The sequence below is a fragment of the Mytilus edulis genome, chromosome 9 (assembly GCF_963676685.1).
Source record: "Mytilus edulis chromosome 9, xbMytEdul2.2, whole genome shotgun sequence".
Taxonomy (NCBI): domain Eukaryota; kingdom Metazoa; phylum Mollusca; class Bivalvia; order Mytilida; family Mytilidae; genus Mytilus; species Mytilus edulis.
In genome coordinates this window covers 75852824-75877724 of record NC_092352.1, presented here as the reverse complement: position 1 = coordinate 75877724, position 24901 = coordinate 75852824, and the positions used below count along the sequence as shown (strand labels likewise).

The 24901-nt window shown below is 31.1% G+C and overlaps 2 protein-coding genes across 3 annotated transcripts in view; one reads left to right on the top strand and one right to left on the bottom strand.

Annotated features, from left to right (window-relative positions):
- The window catches only part of LOC139489041 (ubiquitin carboxyl-terminal hydrolase 22-like), a 13979-nt gene extending 4239 nt beyond the window's left edge, over positions 1-9740 (bottom strand). The window contains exons 1-11 of the mRNA XM_071275140.1: positions 9537-9740; positions 7713-7845; positions 7260-7373; positions 6724-6825; positions 6033-6208; positions 5572-5767; positions 4279-4378; positions 3433-3533; positions 2804-2861; positions 2150-2276; positions 1173-1336 (exon numbers count right to left, since the gene is read on the bottom strand). Of these exons, the coding sequence (XP_071131241.1) occupies positions 1173-1336; positions 2150-2276; positions 2804-2861; positions 3433-3533; positions 4279-4378; positions 5572-5767; positions 6033-6208; positions 6724-6825; positions 7260-7373; positions 7713-7845; positions 9537-9650 (1385 nt within the window). The 5' untranslated portion in view covers positions 9651-9740. The remainder of the gene's footprint in view (positions 1-1172; positions 1337-2149; positions 2277-2803; positions 2862-3432; positions 3534-4278; positions 4379-5571; positions 5768-6032; positions 6209-6723; positions 6826-7259; positions 7374-7712; positions 7846-9536) is intronic.
- Positions 9710-24901, top strand: LOC139489042 (dehydrogenase/reductase SDR family member 7B-like). 2 transcript variants are annotated; one of them, XM_071275141.1, is made up of 8 exons: positions 9710-9787; positions 10771-10871; positions 12258-12416; positions 15032-15132; positions 17117-17336; positions 18050-18142; positions 22513-22659; positions 24037-24901. In XM_071275141.1, the coding sequence occupies exons 2-8, from the start codon at positions 10853-10855 to the stop codon at positions 24246-24248; spliced, it is 951 nt and encodes a 316-aa protein (XP_071131242.1). In that variant the 5' UTR covers positions 9710-9787; positions 10771-10852; the 3' UTR covers positions 24249-24901. The 2 variants fall into 2 exon arrangements, with proteins under 2 accessions (XP_071131242.1, XP_071131243.1); XM_071275142.1 differs by having other exon boundaries at positions 9777-9796.

Sequence of the window (24901 nt, the reverse complement as noted above, 5' to 3'; positions counted from 1 at the left end):
AAAATAACTACAATGGGCTGTCTGAGAACCATCAAGAAAATTGCGATCGTGACATCCCACAATGGACGGAAAAGACGTGACGTTAGCAACAATATTATTAAATTACCTTTTTTAGCCTTTACCAATAAAAAACTGCCTTAAAGTTATGATTAAAACACAAAAGAAGACTTTTTATTAAAATATAAGTCCATGTTATTAGGCTCCACTTATAAATAATACTTCAAAATTCCACTCCAAATAAGCTGGATGTCAGTAAAGGAGGTCATGATGTCTATTCCATGTCCAATATTTTGAAATTGAAAACCCTCTAATTCTAACAAAAAACACAAACACAGAGTAATTTTTATTTTTATTTACTCAGAAAGACACATTTTATTCAATAACATAATGCATTACTCCATTACACAGTCGATTTCACAGTTTCAGCAATTGCTTTTTTGATGGATACAAAAAAACAATATTTCCTTCTTATTGTAAAATCTGCCTTAAAGTCTGTAAATGTTTGAAAATAGAGTTGTTATAAAAACATGACAAGACATACCAAAAATTCACTTGTAATTTCGTATTCGAATGTTCCAAAAAATAATCAAAGTCTTACAAATGTACATGTATACATGCACTTGCATAAAGTAGATTTCTGTAGGATGCAGCTCAAATGACATGTGATACAATGGTAAAATCCAAAGTTTGGCTAATTTGTAGGCAAACTGGTATTATTGTCTTGTGATCTGTAAAAAATTGTATCCTTCTGTGCTACAAAATCAAATCCTTCAGGCAAAATCTCTTTGTCATGCTATCAGAAAGGAAAACTAGTGACTGGCTGGCAACTTAACATCATCAACAAATTTGGTCAATAAAAAGATAAGATGAGTATTGCATGGCTAAGTCAAAGGAACATTACTCTGTCCAAAATCACCCGACCAGAAAAACTGTTACTTGTCATGATTAAACAATACACTTAATATCAAATCAATATCTTCAGAGATGAAGAAAAAAGTGTGGAAAACTGATTAGCCAGAGTGACTATGGGATAGACGGATAAACAGACAGACAGAATGCAAACCGAAGTCCCCATGACTTTGTAATAAAGTAAAGTTGGTATTTAAATTAATCAAAGAACAAATTTAAATGTGTTTACTATTTCATATTCAAACACTTATATAACTACTTACTTGTTATCACATGAAAGACTTTTGGCAGATTCTTGGACGATTTGATTAATGTAACCATTTTTATTGTCACGAGATGAAGACATAAATGGAGTCATGTCAAGTTCGTCTGGGAATGATACAAATGTTGATATCTTTTTATGATACCCTGTTGAGTGTTCAAACCTCTGAAAATAAAAAGAAATCAAACTCTAATAAAACAAGTACGTGTCCATAGTACATAACACTTGATTATTAAAGATCCTATCATAGGGAACATGTGTTGTTGATTTGACTTTAACTTCATCAAAACCTACCTTGACCAAAATTTTAACCTCAAGCTTGACATACTTACAAACGGATGAATAGACAAACTAACGAACCGATGCACAGACTGAAAAATATAATGCCCCTATAGGGGGCATAAAAATTCTCATGTATAACCAATGTTTTTCTTTAGTGTTCCATATTTTTTTATTCAGGCCTTATTATCACCAGAGTTACAAATAAAAAGATCAGTTTTCTATCTTTTACTCTTCCTCTCATTTTTAATCTTATATCAGTTTAAAGAATAAAGACAATTTTTATACTTGAAGAAAGAACACTTGATAAATCCCAGGCACTTTAATGTGATATGTTTATCTGTCACAACAACCATCTTGCACAAAAGAAACAAGAGACAAATCAACACAAGAAGTTGCAAATGTTGTTGTGCAAAGCATACCCCACTCGTTATTCAAAGTATAGTAAAACAGGAAGTAGGTGTATGACAGATTAGATAAGTGCTTACACCTTTCAACTTATCACTATCAAGCTGCTGATCAAATATAAAGTCATTATGTTTAGAGGTTCTTGAAGAAAGTGTGAAGAAATACTAGGTTTCACAAAAAAGTAAAAGCAGGGGTATAAAATTAGAAATATTTTACAATATTTTCAAGCTTAAATCTTTTAAATTCAGAGATTGGAAATCATGGAATAATCTTGTTTACAGTTGTTATTACCTTTAGATGAAAACATGCCACTACCGGTTGTTTTTTCATTGTCAGTTGCTTTGTTGATTCCTGATAACTTTGACATGTACTACACTTTATTTTGGCTGAACTCCCTAAATGTTCAGGTTTGGTAAATCTAAAATAATACAATTACAGTTTATCACAAAAATTTTATCATACTAATCAGTTTTAACAAATAAATATATTGCTTTACTTTAGTCTTTACATAGGGAAATGCATAAAAATGGTGACTGTTTGAGTACAATCAAGACTGATTGACACAGGGACATATGTCTAATATTTCATTGTGGCAAGCTCCATGTAGCTAAAGTGGTCAAGGTTTATTTATATGTTTAATTCATATACCTGTGTCTTAATAATCTACTTAATACTTTTCAATTTCTTGTATTAAAAGCTAAATTTCTTAGGTTGCTATAAACTCTCATTGTAATTTTAAGCTTATCTAGTAACTGTGCTACAAAGTTGCAACCTTTTAATGGTAAGGTTGACCGTAGACAGGTAGTTAAAGTAGTTTGTTTAAATGTTCTTGCTTTTGACAAATTATGAAAAAAAGTGATAAGTATTTCTTCTAATTCTAATGTCTTATATATTCTTATTAATATTTTTATTGTTTTGGTGTCCTATCAAACAAAGTTAACATACCTTTTTAAGCAGTCAAGTAGTGAGGTAGGTTCGTATGTTCCTGGACTATTAGAATAACCTGTAAAAAATTTATCATCAAATATCATTAACATGCATCATCCTAACATAAACAACCAGTTTGACATTTATACAACAGATCCATCTATTAAAGTTTTCAACAAAACATAATTTGAATCCTTTATCTCTTAGATTCAGAAAGATGAGAATACTAACAGAAATAAATCAGAACAATGTTATAAGTTCAAGGTTAAATGACATTTGTCTTAATGTCATTAATGTCTAATGAAATGAAAAAAAAAATTAAATGTCCTTCAAAGTCATCGCTTAGTCTGATATGTACCATTTGACCTTGACCCAAAACTTTAGCGATTGTCATTGGTTCAGGTCTGTCATATTTGTTTTTTTGTACATTGTATTGTTGATATAATTATGCTGTTAGTTTTCTTGTTTGTATTATTTCACATTGTTCATGTAAGAACCTGATATATTGCTTATATCTACATCCTTTGAACTGTTGGATGGTTGTCTCATTGGAAATTATACCACATCTCCTTACTCAAAATTCAGACAGAAAAAAATCTGGTTAGATTTTCTGAATGTTCCACCTGTTTCACTGAAAATACAATTACCTGAGCTGGGAGAGGAATTAGTTGTGCCATTGGATTGTGGAGGTCCTGGACCTAGATCTAGAGATATATCCCATATAGGATCTATGGTTGTTGATACATTCCTGAAATAAAGAAATAGATTAGTCAACACTGAAGATGATAATTGCAATATTGGAAGTTATGCATGGCATTTTAAGGAAGAATTTCTATTTTCAAACTGGTAAACCAGGACTGATCCTATTTTGAGTCAATATTTCTAAGTATTACTGTATTTGATCTTACATAAGTAAAGATTTAATGTTTATACTGTTATCTACTCCTCTTATCAACATTTCATAATTAAAAATAAAATATTTTGAGAAGTGGCATATAACCTTTCATAAACCTGATAAAACATCATACAAGTAAGATTTTCCCTCATTTCATCTTGTTGTATTATTAATAAAATAACATTTTTAGGGGGTTCCGTCTCATTGGCATATACGTGTACCCAACTCTTCCCTTTACTTACACAATTTCATTACAGCAATTATATTGGTTAAGAAAACTAGAAAGCCTGTATATATCCTGCATATGTAATGCTTTCCAATATCAATTCAATATAATCCTAGCCATAGTAGCCATAAATATACCAAATACATTGCATGTAGATTTCGTAGGTGAAATACTGTGGATTCATTATTATTTGTTGGATACCAATTTTCGTGGTTTTTGTTGGTACAGGTAAATGTTCAACGAATAAAAAATTTGCATCAGGTTGTATAGAGACTTTGACAAAAGCATGAAATCAAACATCTATGAAAAGCCAAGTTTTCTGCACTCCATGATAATAATAAAATTGTTCAAAGTTAATCATCATTGACTTACTTGCACTGCTGACATGTAACATCTGATTGAAGTCCACCAGTGAATATCTGATCAATTATACAGTTACAGTGTACAATTGGGTTGTTGGTCCCATTAGAACCTAGAATAAATAAATCAAGTTTTCATAATTATTTATTATACTTATTTAAATACAGGACTGAAATGAAAGTCCAAAGTTCAAATTAGTTATAAATATTTGTTAACTGTTGCCAATTTACAGAGCATCTGTGGTTTATTTTATCAATCATTACATTAATCTCTATTGTCATTAATTTTAATCAATACTTGTATTATTGTGACATTTGTAGCACCAGAGCACCTGAGATCACCACCAGTTTTTGGTAGAATTTGTGTCGCTTTATCTTTCTATGTTGTGTCTTGTATGCATTAAATTGTATGTCTTTTTCATTTTTAGCCATGGCGTCGTCAGTTTATATTCAATCTATGAGTTTGACTGTCCCTTTGGTATCTTTCGTCCCTATATATCTCACGAGCCCAACTTCTCTGGCTTATGAAGAGGTAATGTCCAATATTTTTTAATAGTATTTACTGTGCAGCAGTGCTCTATACAGTTTAAAGTCCAAATTAAGGGGGTAGACTTTGATTCAGGGAGATAACTCTTTAAATCAGTTAAGCGTTTGTAAAAGTCAAGTTCATCAATGTATTTTAAGCATTTACCTGAAACAGATTGAAAATAATCTATGTAACCTAGAAGCTTAGAATATATTTTTGAAAATGGTTGACAAAAACGTACTGATGATTTTAAGAGTTATTTCCCTTGACCTAGGTCTACCTCCTTAACATACACAAAAAAACACATACACATTTTTAACATTTAATTCCTTTTGGTTGTTTAAATTGAAGAATTAATTTCAAATGTATCAGTACATTCTATTTATAGTAAATGCATCTATGTCAGTTGCAAGGCAACAGTGTTCATAATACACTGTGTGTGAATAACCCAACATTGATCTGAAATTTACTTTCAATAATGAATTTCCCTAGAAGACAATAAGGGCTTTTAAAAAAAAATTTTTTAGGAGGATAGGAAATTTCTTTCCAAATATCCTACATCCAAGAACATTTTTAGATAATTTTGCATAATGCTAAAAGACGCATGCTGACAAAAGATCCATGCCCCACATTCAATAATTAAACTTCCCTTCCTACCCTGTCACATACATTTTAATGGAATAGCCCTTATAAAAGATTTGAAACTTTCACCTGATTTCTATAGAAATTGAATCCAATTTAATCAGTGGAAGGCCATGACAGAAATACCATGACACCTACCTTGAATACTTGGTCGACTGTGAGACAACAATAGATTAGCGGAGTAACCTTTACAATGTCTGTGTAACACATCAAGTGCTGCAATCAGGAATTCATGAGCATCCTGCTGCTCATATCCTGCCAAGTGACGAGCATTGGTCCACACCAGGTGTAAAAGTCGAAATGGAATATGTGGAGCCCTGGCTCCAGAGTAAAACTAAGAATGTAAAAAAAACATAATTTTTTTATATTGAATTATTCAAATTGAAATTATGAAAAAAAAAGTTACATCACATCTTCAAATGTCTCACAAATTACATTTGTTTGGAATTGTTCCTTCATAAATATCTTCAATTACAAGCATTTTTTGAGACATGGTTTCTACTTGAATTGTGTTAAAAGACTACTTTGTTAAAATCAGAATTTGACTTATGTATAAAGAGTTAAAAAAAAAATAAGCATTTTAAGGTAACATCACTTACTTCTTGAAAAAGTCTGGACATTTCACAAACAAGGCACTGCCGAGCTTCGTCGTCTTTCATTTCACAAACATGCTTATCAGCTAAAAAATAGTCTCTCAAAACGGGTGTGTGAATCAATGCCTGTACAATGCAGTTCATAAAACAAGTGTTTCCTAAATTAATCAATCCTCGCAGACCTGAAACAGATAACAAACAGATTAATTTGGCGTAACAGCATTTATTTAGAAAAGTGATAAAAAAAATTGTAAATGCAATTCCTATTTTGTAAATAAATAGTGTTTTGCATGGTAACCCTTTTTATTTGTCTTTCTAATAAAGTCTCATCTTTGTATTTTTTCAAGTTCAAATATTTGTTTAATTCCATACTTTTAATTATACTATTGCCTTATATTTGATTGACTGATTATTATTGTTTACTTAATATTCAGACCCATTCTAAATTTGTACTAGTACAAGTGGTCGTATTTTCTGGACTTTGCAGATAAGTTATATTAATGACTTGTTGCGTCAAACCTAAAACAGACATTTAACTTGGGTTGCCATTCTAACATAATTCAGTTGAAAAAAATATGTTTTGCTATCTTTTTGACCTGACCTTTTGCCTAAAATATTTTTTGGATGCCCTGGATGGATGGGTACCATATATTCATTATGCTGTTGATTTGAATTTGTTAATTTTGCAGTAATGTACCTATTGTTGATGTAGTTTCTACTTTCCTTCTTTTAGGATTCTGTAATAGAATTTCCTTCTCAATATCAGTAGGTTCCCATCGTATAAACTGTTGTTTTAATCCTGAAATAAATAAAAGTGATAAAATTGGTGAATCAGCTGTACCCTTGCAAAAATATGCAAGTGTTGCAGTTTACACATACAAACTTCATAAATCTGATCACTCAAAGGAACTCTTAACCCAACAAAAATGTTTTTGTTTAGAATATCAGGATTCAGACTTCTATTACATTTGTACTTAATTTCAAAATATTTTAAAATGTATTACTATTACTGAAAGTTTAAACTGTTTTTTTTGTTATTTTTTTAAGTGTTGTCAATCAAACCATGTGTAAACTGACCCACTAGTTTGAAAAAAAGATTATTGTATAAAAAAACAGATAATGTAAAGATTTTGCAAGCAATAAAATCAAATGTTGGAGATCGTTCATGAAGAAAACTATGAACCAGATGAATATAGAAAACTACATTGATGATGTATATCTGACTTTGTGTACCTTGAGCCTTTGCAGATTTTTGATGTTGTGAGGTAGAAATTGTTTCTAATTCTGGGTCGTACATGTAATCATTACAGGCAAAACAGAATACTGTTCCATAACTTAAATCCATAGCTGAAAAAAAAAGTTGTTATTTTATAATCACAGATATATTATACTCTTTATATAAATCTCTCCTTAAATTGATTAACAAAAGAATCACAATCACATTATTCTTTCACGATTCAGATTAAAATACTTGGGTTTATGTGTTGACAGTTACATGTTAGTGTTAATATGTCAACCTGTTATGTATGTGTTTCTAGTGGTCCATTTTCGTTTAAACTACACCTCTTTTTTTATTTACAGGTAAATTGTTCAATTGCTTTTAAAGAGACTTTTAAACTTGCCTAAAACATGTAAAATAATACTTGTAAGAACTAATCTTTTACCATTTATGCATAATGTATTTACCCAGATGGTGGCCCTTCCTTTCAGCATGTCCATGAATATGCCTGTCATTATAGCATCCAAAATAAACACAGTGTAAGCAGGCATGAAGCCTAAGTGCATATTTCTGACATGTATGACATCTATTGGAAGCAGCCTAAAGTTATAAAAAAAAATAATCACACTTTGGGTTACCCCTGAAACAAATCTAAGCATTACATAATGCTGATATTCTAATATTTAAAATATAGTCATGATAGTGTGAAAATAAAAATAATGTGTAAAACATGAGGGTCAGGTTCTCAATTATATCAGCGTTTTTATGAGGAAATATTTATATGAATAATGAATGAAGTACTAAACTTTTACTGTATTCCATTTTTGTAATTGCTATTTGGCATGGCTTAGTATTTATTAATCCCGGCCATTGTGTTTTTGTTTTATTATATGGTCATTTTTTTGTATTCTGTGCTTTGTCTTATGACATTTTTTTGTTTTTGTTGACGTATATTGTTTGTTTGATTGTGATAAAAGTAATACAATACAATTTTTACTGTTGTACACCTATTCTTGACTTCTATACCTATCATTATTAATAATGTCTGTGTTTTGTTTACACATTGTTGTCAAGATACATACATAATGGATTTTTTTTTTGACTGTCAAACAAGTGAGGGGTTTATATTAGCTAGCTAAAAAAACACACTTAATACACCATTTTCAACACAAGGAAATGCCTGTACCAAGTCAGGAATTAGACAGTTGATTTGGTTTGACTTGTTAGAGCTTTTGATTTTGCGATTTGATGATGGGGGTTTCTGAATTTTCCTAGTAGAAGTTCAATATTTTTATTATTTTACTTTTTATAAAAATACAATTAACAATAGCAGGCTGATTATTTGGAGCTTTGTTGTAGTAACTGTGAGCATTTTCTTTTATTCTATAATTTTGTTTTCTGTTTTGTTTGTGTCTGTGTTATTGTTAACATTTCTATTAATATATACACTGATCTCAAGATGTTTTTTTTTATCAATGAGTTGTAACACTGTATGACCTAGAGTAAATCTGTGTAATTCACCGTATTGTGAAAGTGATTCTTACAGTGATGCCAACAAGAAAGCATCAAGATAGGAAATGTTCATGGAAAGTTACAGTGTCTGAAATCGAAAGTGGTCTATTTTACTTTTGGAGCATTGCGTTCTATTCATTTACTAATTTTTGTCATATAATGTTATTTAACCGTATTAATGCCCTTTAACTTCAGTCGTCAAACAGTCATTTTCGGTTACCGTAGCAACAAATTGATTTACATTTTACCATGATTCATCAAAATATCCTGATCGTGATACTTCAAATTTTTCTGATTCGTCCAGGTTTGTAATAATAATTATCTTTACCGCTATTTTTGGAAAACAATTATCTTGATTCGTCAAAATCAGTTGATTTTTGTCGACCAAAAGAAAGTGTACAATATATCATCATGTACCAAAATTTACGGTTAACATCATTTAGCAGAAATTTTTGTCATTATTCTTCATGAAGGTACCCCCATTATAACCCTCATATTTTAACATTTTGCAGAAACTTATCAATATGTTTTGGAGAAATCAAAAATATTGTTTAACACCAACTAGCTTAGAAAAAAATTAAATAAACAACAGAAATGAAAGACCCCATCCATCCATTTAACATTTTCAGAAGAATAGCCTTTATTGTATAAAACCATATTATTCCTTTTTATGAAAGATGATTCGATTCAGTTGTTGTAGGTATGGGGAGATTTTTTTGCAGGATATAATTTATAAATGATCTCATTTCAGTCGATGGGGGATATAATTTTTTAGTCACCTTTCGTCGCCTGGCTTCAGCCGACGGGCAAGCTACGAAATATGCATGGATTAATCGATATGCATTTGTTCCATGAATTGATTTATAGTCATTTAAATGTTCACAAATCGACATAGTCGACCAACACCTATTTCATTTTCATTTGTTTCCTTGCACAAAACAACAAAGATTGGTGCGCAGTCTTCCTTGTTTTAGTAATCATTTGCGCATACCGTTTGAAATTTCCGCTTCCGTTTCATCCCATGTGCAAGGTACAAAATGTAAACAATACATTCTTTCTGTGAAAAAGCAGTGTTGATCCACATAAACCATGCTTTTTTAATAGTTTTTGTCTTTAATTTATCCGTTGATTTGAATAACATAATGTTGCAATCTTGCTTCAATTTTGGAAAGGACAAAATCGTACTGATAAATTATTATTTGACAGCAACTTGACAACACAAAAATAACATACTCAGTATTTTGTAAACTATGAGCCTATGTAGCCATTACCTTTTAAGAAAATGTGCTTTGATCAATTTGGTAGTTGATAGTATATGAAAAAAGCACTTCAAAATTCATAAACCTCAGGAATCAGAAATTCTATCAGTATCAATAATAAGGTATCTAGCCATCTCAAAGATTGTCCAGCAACAATGAAGCCTGAGATGCCCATATTTCTTATGAAATTTTCCGATATCTGTGAATAAACCAAACATAGATTTTTAATGACTTTTAGCATTGTGACTTAAAAAGTGGGGAGTCCTAATGTGCGTTAATTTGAAAGTCTACTAGAAGCGTATGATATCCAATTTCTTTATACCTACATTGCACTGTTAAATATCCTCTTCATCCCTTGTTAGAAATCAGGTCACAGCAATTTCATTTTTTTCTTTATGACATATACAATTAAAATTGTCAACTTTTTTCTAATTACATGTATGGGTGGGGTATTGGACCTTTATCCGGACTCCGGGATTGGGTGTTTTTAAGCTCGGGATTTCCGGATTGACCCTTTCGGGATCCGGGATTTCTTTTTTTCGAATTTCGGGACCTCAGGATTTCGTATTCTTAAGCCCGGGATTTCGGAATTTCGTGTTTTTAAGCCCAGGATTTCGGGATCAGGACCCCTCCTAACCCCCCCCCCCCCTAATGTATTTCCCAGTACTCAATCACAGTACTAATTCACTAAGGATTATTTCCTGCAATAAAGGGAACATTAAAATAACTTTGTAATTTTTTTAAATTTTGACAGATTTGTGATACGTTGTATTTAAAAGGCAAGATGCTTAGAAAATGGTGATGGCGTAATAATGTAAAAGATCAAATAAGTTTTCATGCAACCAAATTTGAAGTGTAAGTAATTGTTTTTATTTTTTATATTTTTTATTATGAGCATCCATGTATTCATGATTAGAATCCATGATAAAAGTAAAACATTATCATGAAAATGATGATTTTGAAAATGACTTATAGGCTCAAAGTGTTGGGTGTATTTTATTGTTTCTATAACATATATATATATATATATTTGTTTTTTGTTAAACTGCTATTAGATACGTGCACATGCATGTCACTATAATAAGAAAAATGTTTTTTGATATAAACAAATGATGAATTAAAGGAACCATGAAGTACCTCTTTATGAGACAGAAACCCAACAGCATAGAAAAACTAAGAGTTATGTACAATTTATAAATAAGATGTTATATGAATGCCAAAGAGACAACTTTCCAACAGAGTTCAAATGATGAGGCCATAATCAATTATTTCTCACAGTATGACCTTCAACAATGAGAAAACCCATACTGTATAGTGAGCTTTCAATGGCTATGACAAGATAAAGAAGAGGCGAAAGATACCAGAGGGACATTTAAACTCAGAAGTAAAAAATGAACTGAGAACCACATGGCTAAAAAAGAAAAAGACCAACAGACTAACAAAAGGACACTAATTACATCCTAGAAATTCTGTGTTTTAATTCAACTTTGGTACAATTAATTGCTTTAAATCATGTAAATTGTGTTTCACAGTTGAACATCTATTTATCTAAATGTAGCAAGAGATAAAAAAAAACCATTATGATGAGAAGTACAAAATTCTTTTATGTTCGGATTCAGTGAGAAGAAAACACCTTTAGGTTCAGATGTGTCCCAAAATATGTCAACATCCATGCAATGTATAGTTTGCTATGACATGAAGAAAAGGAAAAATCTTGAATTTTCTAATAAATGCTTCCATTATGATGACTTATCCAAAATATTGTATTCTTTGCAAAAGGTTCATTGAATGTTCTGAAATTAAACTGTTATTGTAAAAACATCTTAATCTTGGGCATTTGATTATTTGATGACATCCTTAAGGTGTACATAACACTACAGGGAGATAACTCAGTAAAAATCAGCTGAACATTTTAATCACTATCCATTGGTAAGGATGTATAAGGCTTCTCAATGATAAAAATTAGTGTTTGTCAAACTGCTTTATATATCCAATGAAGTGTGTGGTACAAGTTTTTTGAAATTTTTTATATTTTTGTCAAATGGTCAATGTTTATATTTTGTTAAAATTTTATGAAAATTAAAAGAAGCGCATAAATTTTAGTCGAGGTGTTTTGTACCACCTGAATTTTAATACATTATAATTTGTGAATAAAATATTCAACATTTATATCTATACAATCAAAGTGTTATTTAACATTACTCTAATCTTGACACTTTTTTATCCTTTTCTATTTTTTAGCTTATTATAAAATAATGTCACTGAATACTATAGGGAGCTACATAGGATTTCCTTTGGGATTTCTGGTATTTTTGTACATGATGATGTCATACAAGAAAAAGAAGAACATCCAGGGAAAAGTTGTCCTAATTACAGGAGCAAACTCAGGTCTTGGGAAAGGTAATTATTTTACTGTAAAATATCAGATCATTTTAACACAGCTTCTTGGTCTTTAAAATGATAAACAAAAGTTCAAGAGTTATCTCCCATTCTTATGTTGCAAGTTCAACAAAATATTTTTGGTCTGAATTTTAAGGCTTTAAAAACTTTTATGTTAATATTTTTCCTGAAATAGGATAAGACCCTTAAAATAATATATATATATATATATATATATATTGCAACAACCATTGACAACACAAATAAAAGGGAAAATCTAAACTTTTCAAAAGATTATAGTAATGTTTTCAAGTCCTTGACTTTTACTATTCATATTTTTAAATGTAGAGAAGCTAGAATTCATATACAATAAGTTTTTGGGTAAAGAGCTAAAATTAAGTTAAGATAAAATTGCAACATTTTATTACTTTTTGATAAGGAAAAAATAGTAGATTTTGGGGTTAGAACTATAATTATGAATTTAAAAGAAATAAAGAAAATGTAAATACAAAATTAAACCCTGGTATCTATGATGAGTTTATTTCAATTTTTTTTTACTTTATATTGAAAATAAATGTTTTGGAATGGAAATGAATATTAACATAGACACATCAGAAATATTAAAGAAATTCTAGCTAAATACAATAATTTCAAACTAATAAAAGGATATTAGAGATTTATTTAATTCCATATCATTTTAAATAATTTATTAGTTGATATGAACTATATGAACTTTTCAATTGAACAATTAATTAAACTTAATACTTGTAATGGACTAAAATGTGAAAATTGCTTTAGGAATTATATAAAAATTGTTATCCAATCACATATGTAGTGCATTTTTCCACAACTCTAAAAAAAAAATCAAGAAAATCCATAACATAGGGTAGCAAGAATTCCAATGAGTTGTCAACAGAACTAACACCTGAACAATATATAAAGAAGGGTGCAATATTATAACCAAGAAAAATATGATGAACAACTGGACAAAATAAACTACATGTATTGTAATCTAAAACAAGAAATAAAGTTTCAAGAAATTCCATCAAATAATATGGGAGGATGTATTACAGCACACACAACTATAGAAATATTGAAAAATGCATCAAAGTCCAAAGAGTCTTTCAAAGTTTTATTTTAAGAGAAGATCATATTGGTTCAAACAGTAACAGCAAAAAATAATTTTCAACAATTTGACAAACATGCATTTGATGGGAGAGATGCGTCCTTTTGCGCCACAACTTTTTTCTCCAATGCTACGTTCGCGCCACATGTTTTAAAATTACATGGTATCATATGCGCCAAAAACAAAACATACAATTGTGCCAATTAGAAGAAAAATTACTTCCCTACTCCTATATTCGGACTTGGAACCTGCAGTTTACACTAAAAATGTTTCCTTTTCTGAAACATATCTTATTCTTACTGCTGCTGCATGGATACTTCCACATTAAATGTATGTAGTAGCTTTTAACTTGACTTTAATATCCAAAAACACAGACATTGAAGGTTGAAATGCATAAAACAGTTTATAATAATTCTTATAATAATAAATCCCATATGTATGGTAGGAACAAAGAACTGTGTCATCAACATATGTATCTAAAACATAATCAGCAAAAGCTTCTATTTTCTTCTCTTTATGTATATCTTTATTAAATATTCAGCAAAGCAATACGTTTTATTCTCTCTGTACATTGACTGTCTAATGCATTTGAATTCATTTCTTACATTTGGAAAACAAAAATTGGCGCAAATGATACCCCTGAAAAACAGTAATTGGCGCAAAAGGATTACTGACCATTTGATTAAGCTACCTGGAATTTACCTATCTGTTAATTAATGTGACTGTTTTGATAAGCATGCACTTTTGTTGTGATAACTACTACAAATTTAGTACCTATTCCTCGAATGCCAACATAATTTTTCAGGTAAATTGTCGGTAGATCAGAAGATGATGGCATTCAAGGAATAAACCAAATTAATATAGATTTAAAATTCAATTTAAAAAATAGAACTCACCATTCTGGTTTTCAAGATATATTGGGTTTAAAACTTAATACATTTTAATTGTATGCAGAGCAACTCTCTCTTGCCAAATTAGATAAAAATAAATCTATTAAATAATGTTTTTTTTATGGAAATTATTTAGATTGAGGAATTTTAGAAAAAAGAAAAAGGAAATACTTTATATTCTCAATTTTTTGGTAGTTTCAAATAACTAAGTGTTAATTTTGAGTTGCATGTATATGCAGTTATATATCAGGTTTAATTATCTCCCTTGATGAGAACACATTTTGTGCAAAAGATATCTTTCTTGTCAAAACCAACTAAATGGTGGGCAGGCTAAGAATGCAAGTCTAATTGATGTTTCGATTTTGAATGAAACTGGAAGAATAGAAAGGAAAAAAAATGAATTTGTGCTTTTTTTGAAAGTGGTATGAAATTCTCAGATTTGCTTTAACCAAATTAGTTTTGAAACATTCATTATACTGACTGATAAAAAAGTAATAAATCCAAATGGCTAGTTTGCCTTTCATTTTTTGTTTAAATCGCAGTGAATTTTATACTGATAGAAAAAAAAATGTGTATCTTAGGGAATACTTTAATTGATAAATACATTTTATGTTTTTAAGCATGTGCCAAAGCTTTTCATCAAGCAAAATGTCGAGTTTTATTATGTGGAAGGAACAAGGAAGCTTTACGAGCTCTCACAGAAGAATTGGCAAATGCTAAGGTAACAATTTTTCTTGAAGTGTTTTTGTCAAGCCTTCAACTTTAGTCGAAAAAGCAAGACTAAGCGATCCTACATTCCACCGTTGGCGGCGGCAGAGGCATCCACAAATATTCACTCTGTGGTTAAAATTTTTAAAATTTTAATAACTTTCTTAGACTATCCTGGGTTAGTACCAAACTTGGACAGAAGCTTGTTTATGATCATAAGATAGTATCCAGAAGTAAATTTTGTAAAAATAAAATTCCATTTTTTACGTATTTTACTTTTAAATGGACTTAGATTTTCTACCAGGAAACAACACATTCACTCTGTAGTTAAGCTTTTTAAATTTAACTTTCTTATACTATTTTGGATTTGTACCAAACTTGGACAGAAGCTTGTTTATAATCAAAAGCTAGTATCTAGAAGGAAATTTAGTTTTCTTCCAGTTAACATTACATTTAGTCTGCAGTTAAAAGTTTTTAAACAGTATGAGATTCATAAACTATCCTGGATTTTTACCAAACTTGGACAGAAGCTTCTTACAATTTAAAGATAATATCAACAGGAATATTTGATTTATTTCCTCATTTTTGTTGAGCCTGCGATTAACAGAAAGAGTAGGCGAGACACTGGGTTCCGCGGAACCCTTACAAATGTTTTTCTCTTTTTGCATTATGTCACTACCTTGAATTAAAAATCATGCTGCACCAATATACGGGCGTATGACATTTGCGCCGATTTTGAAAATTTTCATTCTTTCATTTGCGCCGATTTCATTTTTTCATTTGCACCGATTTTATATTTTTTCCTAATTGGATTTACAGGTAAGTTACAGGTAAGTTTATACTTTTATATTGGTTGAGCACAGAGTATAAAGACAAATCAAGTGACATTGCAATTGGTAAATGGCTATCCCAATGTTTCAGGTTACCATTCCTTTCCCTAAATGAAATCGATGACTGCTTCACGTTTGACATTGTCTGACGCTCCGCTCCTTCTGATGACAAATGTCATACATTCTTAGACAACGTGCAAGTACACATTCCATAACGGTCAACTAATTCGCCAAATATAGAAGATGCGAAATCATAAGAAAGGAATATATTAGATGTGTTGCCTAAACATACTCGGCAAGAACAGATTTATGATTTGACTGTATTCCGATTTTGTGGATTTGAATGCTGCACATATATTTTTAATTCGTCATTTAAGTATAAACAAAGGGCTTTTATCTTAGTTTTTTACTTCTTGATTTTAAGCAGGAAACAACAGTTTTATACATGTTATGATTGACAATTCATAACATATGTACAACTGGCTAACGGAAGAGGTCTTTAAGGATAAATGAAAATAACATTACTGGGATGGAGAGTTGTCTCATTGGCACTCATACCACATCTTCTTATATCATTTCACCTGTAATTTACCTGTTATTTACCTGTAAAAATGAGGAAAAAAAAATCGGCGCAAATGAAATGCAGATCGGCCCAAATGCAAAACGCCGCAATATATATAACCTGTGTAGGAGGTGAAGCCATGTAGATATTTTTTACAATCTTTTAAATTTGTTTTGTTTATAAAATGAGTTTTATTTGTTACAAAATTATAGATGTAATACCAGTACATACGTCCTATGTTGATTATCAATATCTCAATTATATTTTGAGTAAATCAAGAAAGAAATAATAATGCATTCAATTGCTGAAAGGATTAAAGCTGTTGAAATGTGCATTTCTTCAACCACTGAATAAAGGTACCAGGATGTGAGCAAACAAGAAACCATTTGTATTCAACTTTTTCAATGTTGTTAAAACCATGGAAGAATAAACTTCTTTCTTCACCCATAAACCTGACAAAAGTGTGATACATAAATAATTAGCCTATATAGTTATCAAAGGTACCAGGATTATAATTTAGTACTCCAGACCCGCTATACCATTCTTATATTTTTTTCAACTTTTTAAATGTTACTATTAATGTATCTTTTTCGATCATTATATAGGTACCATCCTCTTACCCAGCAGAGATAGTAGTATTAGACTTGGAGAAATTATCCAGTATTCCTCAGTGTATGGCTGATGCTGTGAGAATTCATGGTTATATTGATATCGTTATAAATAATGCTGGTCTGAGTTATAGAGGTCAGATAGAAGACACAAGTCTAGATGTAGATATCAAACTAATGACGGTCAATTATTTTGCCCAAATAGCTCTCATAAAAGGTATGAAGTCAGTTTTATAAGAACCCCTAATTGACCTTCTAGGTGTTGTTCTTTTTATATCACACCTAGGGGCATTATGTTTTTCGGTCTGTGCATCCATTGGTCTGTCTTTCAGTACCTCTGTCCACCAGTCGCGCTTTGGGTTAAAGTCAAGGTAGATTTTTGATGAAGTTGAATTCCAATCAACTTACACATGTTCCCCATGATATGATTTTTCTTATTTTAATGTCAAATTTGAGTTTTTATTCCAATTTCACAGTCCACTGAACATAGTAAATGATATCTCAAGTTGGGCATCCGTTTGTTTTATTTAGTCACATAACATACAGACATTTATTGTTTGCTAATTTATCAGATTACCACATACCAAATGCTGGTATTAAAATCACCCAATGTCAATGAACAGACAAATGGCACCCTAGTTTCTGCAGAATAATGATAAAACATTTGAAAGTTATACAACAAAGAAAAACAAATTCTGGAGTCTTGTTTTAATTGTAACCCGAATAATCCAGTCGTTATATTGCGCTCCCTATCGATCACTACAATGAAAGGTGGAGAGAATCAGAGACGGTAACGGCTTGAATTATTCGAGTTATTTTAATTGTGGCATTATGTTTTTGCCTATGTGAACTAATTAAGCCTCTAGAAGCCTCTAGTTTGTATCTGGCATCCTTTAACTAATAAATTTGACATTCTAACTTACATTACAGCTGTGTTACCTTACATGAAATCCCAACAGAATGGATCTATAGTTAACATCAGTAGTATCCAGGGCAAGTTTGCTATACCATATAGATCTGCATGTAAGTCATTTATTTCTCTTTAACAAATATTTTATTCATGTAAAGATGAATGAATGGGCATACCAAACCTACTATACATATTCTCTCCATAACCACCTATGCAGCAATAATAAATCTTCAATTAAAATATACACAAAGGCAAAAATGAGAGAGAAGACAAAAGAACAACAAAAGTTCACAAATCTCTACACAGTAGAAAGCTTAATATGGAGCTAGTCAAACACAAAAAAATAAATATCAATCAGAAATCAAGCATTCTAAAGAAATGTAATCATGAAATAAAAAGATATATGATCATATTATTAATTTGTATATTTTAACAAATTTGATTCGTTTAGGGATAGTCACATGTTAAACTATATTTTCGAAGGTAGAGAGAAAACGGCGGATAGCAAAAAGCATATTGACCGGCGAAAAGCATATTGCACGGTTATTTTTAGAATATCTAAAAACCGATATACTTTGTGACGTCATGTAATGAATTTCAGGATATTGTTTAACGTTTTGAAACAAATGATATCTGTGATCGATTATTTGACGAAAAAAAAATTTCAAATACATAAGATGTCCAAAAAAAAAAGTAAATGAAATAACAACTAATATGTTGTTATTGTCAAGGGGACAATGTAATATCTATAACGTTTCAACAAACCTAAATGACGATTTTGATACAAACATGGTCGGAAATTAATAATATATCAAATATAGCCTTTGTATGAGGTCAATACAGGATATATCGACCCAAAGAAGTATATCGACCTCGGACTTCGTCCTCAGTCAATATACTTCTTTCAGGTCAATATATCCCTGTATCGACCATATATCCCTGTATCGACCTCATACAAAGGCTATATTTGTATAATATATATAGAAATGAATTTGAACTATTTACATGATGTGGTCCATCCTTATCAGAAACTTTTTTATAATTCTCATCTTATTCAAACAGAAAAAAATGGGACATCTATAACCGCTTATTCTTGAATCATAGAATATTTGCAAATTTTGAATCTAAATTTAAAACATTTGTCATCTATTTGTTACAAAAACAAGGGGATGGAATTTCTAAAAGCCACTTTTGAATTGAATCATTTTGCTCATGTTGAATATAATCATGAACATTTAGCAGTATGTACTATATTTTTAGCTCACCTGGCCTAAAAGGCCATGTGAGCTTTTCTCATCACTTGGCGTCCGTCGTCGTTAACAATTTTTCAAACATCTTCTCCTCTGAAACTACTGAATGGATTTGAATGAAACTTAAAATGATTGTTCCTTAGATTATCCTGCACAAAGTGTGTGCTTCGATTTTTGATCCGTCAAAAAACATGGCCGCCGTTACTTAAAATAGAACATAGGGGTCAAATGCAGTTTTTGGCTTATATCTCAAAAACGGAAGCATTTAGAGCAAATCTGACACGGGGTAAAAATGTTCATTAGGTCAAGATCTATCAGCCCAGAAATTTTCAGATGAATCAAACAAACCATTGTTGGGTTGCTGCCACTTAATTGGTAATTTTAAGGAAATTTTGCAGTTTTTGGTCATTATCTTGAATATTATAGATGAAGATAAACTGTAAACAGCAAAAATGATCAGCAAAGTAAGATCTACAAATAGGTTAATATGACCAAAATTGTCAATTGACCCCTTAAGGGGTAAATGTCCTTTAATGACAATTTTTCACAATTTGTTCATCATATTTGCTAACTTTAAAAAATCTTCTCCTCTGAAACTGCTAAATGGATTTGGATGAAACTTAGCATGATAGTTCCTTAGAATATCCTGCACAAAGTGTGTGCTTCGATTTTTGATCTGTCAAAAAACATGGCCGCCCTTACTTTAAATAGAACATAGGGGTCAAATGCAGTTTTTGGCTCAAAGTTAACTTTTTTAGTTTTGGTCTATTTTTTTAATACTTTATGCATTAATAGGTCAACTATATTTGGTGTATGAAAATATTTTATGATCTATATGTCGGTTAAGCAGGTTTTATTTGAACTTGACCTAATTCACAGTCCATTGCTAAGTTTTAAGTGTTTGTGTTTTGGTCTCATTTTCTTTATTTATAAACAGTAAGTCATATATATTTGTAATATTGAAGAATTGTTAGCTGTACATGTTTGCCTGGCATGGTTCAATATGTTCAATAAGGCATTGTTTACCAGGTGAGCGATTCAGGCTCTTGAGAGCCTCTTGTTATACAACCACAAAAATTAAAAGCACTTTGGTCGTATATTGGTATCACATCGTCTTCGTCGTCGTCAGCGTTGTCCGAAGACTGATTGTTTCCGGATAATAACTTTTGAATAAGTACAAAGAAATCAATAAAATTTTAACACAATGTTTGTAACCACAAAAGGAAGCTTGGGATTGATTTTGGGGGTTATGGTCCCAAAGGTTTAGGAATTAGGGGCCCAAAGGGCCAAAAACAGCATTTAACTAGTTTCAGGACAAAAAGATGTGGATTAGTATTCCAATTGTTCTGAAATTGTACCACAATGTTTATTACTTTAAGTAGAAGGTTGGAATTTATTTTAAAGGGTTATTGGGCAAATAGTCTAGGAATTAAGGGCCAAAAAGGGGCAAAAACAAGCATTTTTCTAGTTTCAAGAAAATTACTTGTGTGCAACTGTATGGATCTCTCTGACATTGTACCACAAGTTCCATATAACACAGGGAAGGCTGGGATTCAGTTTGGGGTTAATTTTCCGAAGATGTAGGAAAAAAGGGCTAAAAAGAAGCATTTTTCTAGTTTACAGACAATAACTTATGTTTGAGTGCATGGATCTCTATAAATTTCAATACCACTAAAGGAAGGTTGGGATTGATTTTAGGGGTTATTGTCCCAATAGTTTAGGAATTAAGGGCCAAAAAGGGGGCCTTAAATAAACATTTTTATAGTTTTCAAACAATAACTTATGTTTAAGTGTATGAATCTCTCTGAAATTAAACCACAAATTTCCATACCATAAAGGGATGGTTAGTATTGACTTTGGGGAGGTTATGGCTCAAAAAGTTTCAGAATTAGGGGCAAAAAAAGAAGGAAAAACTAGTTATTTCTGGTCAATGGACAATTAAGACAATTTAAAAGCAGGGTAAGGGAGGTAATTTTAAAACATTTAACATACAATGTTGTGTATGTTCCGATTAACCTCCCTTACACTGCTTGTATATTATGTATAAAGAAATGTCAGGTTTTGGACTAATTGCAAAAAAGGGGGTGGTGGTAGTTGTTTTCATTTTTCTTTCTTCAAATTTCTCAAATTCCAAAGAAATCCTTAATTGCACACTATTGCGCAATAAATTTGTAAGATCTTGACATTTGTTTTGTGTCAGAAACTCATATTATGTCAAAAATTTGATCGCAATCCAAATTCAAAGCTGTATCAAGCTTGAATGTTGTGTCCATACTTGCCCCAACTGTTTAGGGTTCGCCTTCTGCGGTCGTATAAAGTTGCACCCTGCAGAGCACCTGGTTGGGTATATTTTAAAACCATTAAAAAAATATTTACACTTATTTATGTGCCCCACCTTAGCTGAGGGGGCATTAAGTTTTTCCCTTGTCCATCTGTATGTATGTCCATACATCCAAAAATTAGTTTCTATAATCTTATTTTAATTTGCTCCAACCAAATTATGAAACTATTACAAAATGCTTATAACCACAAAACACAGATCAAGTTTGAATTTTGGTATGCCCCTTTACAAATGGAAAAATGCTGATTGTTTTGTTTTTGTTCTCTTAAACTTTAGTGTGCCTCAACCAAATGTTATGAAAATTATACACAATGCTTATTACCACAAAACACATGTCAAGATTGAACTTTACTAGCATATCTTTTACTAATCTAGAGTTATGCCCCATAACAAATAGAAATTTGCTGAATTTTTTGTTTTGGTTCTGTAATTTAAGTTTGCCTCAACTACTAGTAAATGGAACGAAACGTATACAAATGCTAATTACGAAAAAACTCAGATGAAGTACAAATTTGGGTAGTATCACTTTCACAGTTCTTGAGTTATGTCCCTTTATAACATTATATGCAAAGGGGGACATCATCTGTGTCCAATGCACACATTCCCCATTTAGTTTTTTTTTGTGCTTTACATTAACATGCCATTATACAGACTTGGTGAGGGATTGAAAAAAAAAACATTTCAAGAGAACCCTTTCTATATAAGGTTGGTCATTATCCGCTGGATTTATATAATAAAAAAAAAAAAGATTGATGGTTGGCAACTTAATTAAAGTCATACATTATGTCTTCCTTTTGCATGGAACAAATGTATTCCGATTCAGGTTTATGTTTATCCCCTTGTTGGTTTAGTAAAAACTTATAATAATGTGCTAAATATGACTTCTTTTTAGACACAGCTTCAAAGCATGCAATACAGTCTTTCAGTGATTCTTTGAGAGCAGAAGTTGACAATATACATGTATGTGTAGTAAGTCCTGCATACATTCAAACGAATCTGTCTAAGAATGCTGTTTGTGGAGATGGCTCAAAATATGGACGTAAGTTTAAGTTTATCTATTTTTCTGCTGATACTTGTTTGTTACGTATGTAGTTTCCTCATGTCTTTCATTTTTGTACCCCTTAAGGAACAATATTTTACCTCTGTCCATCATTCTGTAAACAAAAAGAACATGGTTTATCAAGCTAACTGGAATTGAATGATGCTCTTATCATAGTCTTATGATCAATGACTTATGTGTATGTTCTAAATTAGTTGATCATGTGATCAGAAGTGAAAATAAGCGGGAAATTTGAAAAATTACGAAAATTACGAAAAAAATATAGAGACGCGCTTGCGATGGATAGCACTGCCGTCAGTGCAATAGAACAGCGGGAAATTGTAATAGCAAAAAAATTGCGGCGCTAAAAATGGGGAGAACACTGCTAATGTAATGTATCTAATTAATATAATCAGAGCGAGCGGAGTGAGAAAGATTGGTATGAAAGTGTGAATGATCGTGTTAAATTTAGTAATGCCTGAAAGGGCCCTGTGATTGGGAAATAAAGAATTTGAATTTGAATATAAAGACTTAAATATAACACAAATATTAAGATTCAATGTGAATGTTATCCATATTTTGCTCTATTGTCAATCTTTCACAAATGACAAAGAGAGGCGAAAGATACCAAAGGAACATTCAAAATAATCAATTGAAAATGAACTCACTGTCATTGCTAAAAAAGTAAGGGACAAAAGACAGTACACAAAAACAGTGGCCGATCCAGAAATTTTCTTAAGTGGGAGACCATTTCCTGCCTAAGAGGTGGGCCGCTCCAGTCATGCTTCATTAATTCCTTATATAATCAACCACAAAAGGGGGAGCAGACATCTTCCTCTGCAAATGCAAAACACAACAAAGAAAACTTGATTGATTAACATGAGAATGCATTTGCGTCAAAAACTTTGGTTTTAGTGAACATCATTTGTGCGTTTAGGGGCATCGTCACTTCCGTTCCAATGTTGAGCGAGTGATTAGAAAACTATGATGCTATATTGCACAAATTATTTAGCAAATTGACAATCAGCACTGCTGTCATTAGGGAATTGTGAATTTCTACAGAAAAAAACCTTATTTCTAGTTTATCTTGCACAATGAGGATCACAAAGACGCTTTATGAGTATCAATAGTGGAGGGATACAGGCGATCCCCTCTATCTGGTAAATGACGTCATAGAGGGAAGCATAATTGAAGAATTTTTTCCCAGTGAAGGACAAACTCGAAAAGTTGTCTATTATATTTTGATCTTTTATCCAATATCAAATTTCTAGATGCCTTAAAATGATTTTGTTGCTTTCAGCATTGACTTACACCAAACATGTCTTTTTAATCATTTTTCAATATGATTTATGTGTACAATTTTGTGTATTATTTCAGTAATGGATAAGACCACACAATCTGGAATGGCGCCATCATATGTTGCAGAGAAGATCCTGTCAGCAGTAGAATTTGAACAGAATGAAGTCATATTAGCTCCTGTCCATCACAAAATAGCTATTTATTTAAGAACAATTGTACCTAATTTATTTTTTAAGTTGATGAAATCAAGAGCTAAATCTGGAAAAAAAGATTATGAAAAAAATGATTGATTTTACTGTAATTCATTATGTATATGTAAGAATTTTCACACATGCAAGGCCATACAGGTTTTACTGTAAAAAATGAATGCAAGTTATTATAACTACTGTTCTAACAATAAGTAAATAAACAATATCTTTAAGTTTTCATTATAAGTATTATTCAACTTTGTTAGCATGAAACTGTCTTTAAATTTTCTAAAACCATTTTTCATGTGATGTAGTTGTTTCTGTGAAAACAAAGGTACTGTAATTGGCCGTGTATAGTATGCAGTCGTATAGTACGCATCATGTAAAAAAGAATGAAAAAAATAGTTAATTTTTTTTTAAAAGGTCTTGTTCACTGTAAAGATCCTTTGATTTATTAATTCATGTATTCAATCTCCATTTCATCTATACAAGATCAAAAATAATATAGACAAAGGTTCTATTAAGTAGGAACACTGGGAATGGCATTGAAAAAAGAGTTTGATAGGGGCAGATATTTTGACTTGCATTACCCCTCCAAGAGACTCGTTATAGAGTTGTATACAAATGCAAGGTACTTTAAATTGCAGAAAACTGTAGCCATACACCTCAAACGAAATGATTTATTGCAACCAATAGAAGTTTAATTTGAACAAAACCAAATATTATTTATCATAGTATCAATCTTTTAATTAGTT

Excerpts from the sequence above, each read along its gene's own strand:
- LOC139489042 (XM_071275141.1), top strand. Across the intron at positions 15,133-17,116 it reads AAGAATTGGCAAATGCTAAG|GTACCATCCTCTTACCCAGC; the intron begins GTAACAATTTTT and ends ATCATTATATAG. Across the intron at positions 17,337-18,049 it reads CCAAATAGCTCTCATAAAAG|CTGTGTTACCTTACATGAAA; the intron begins GTATGAAGTCAG and ends CTTACATTACAG.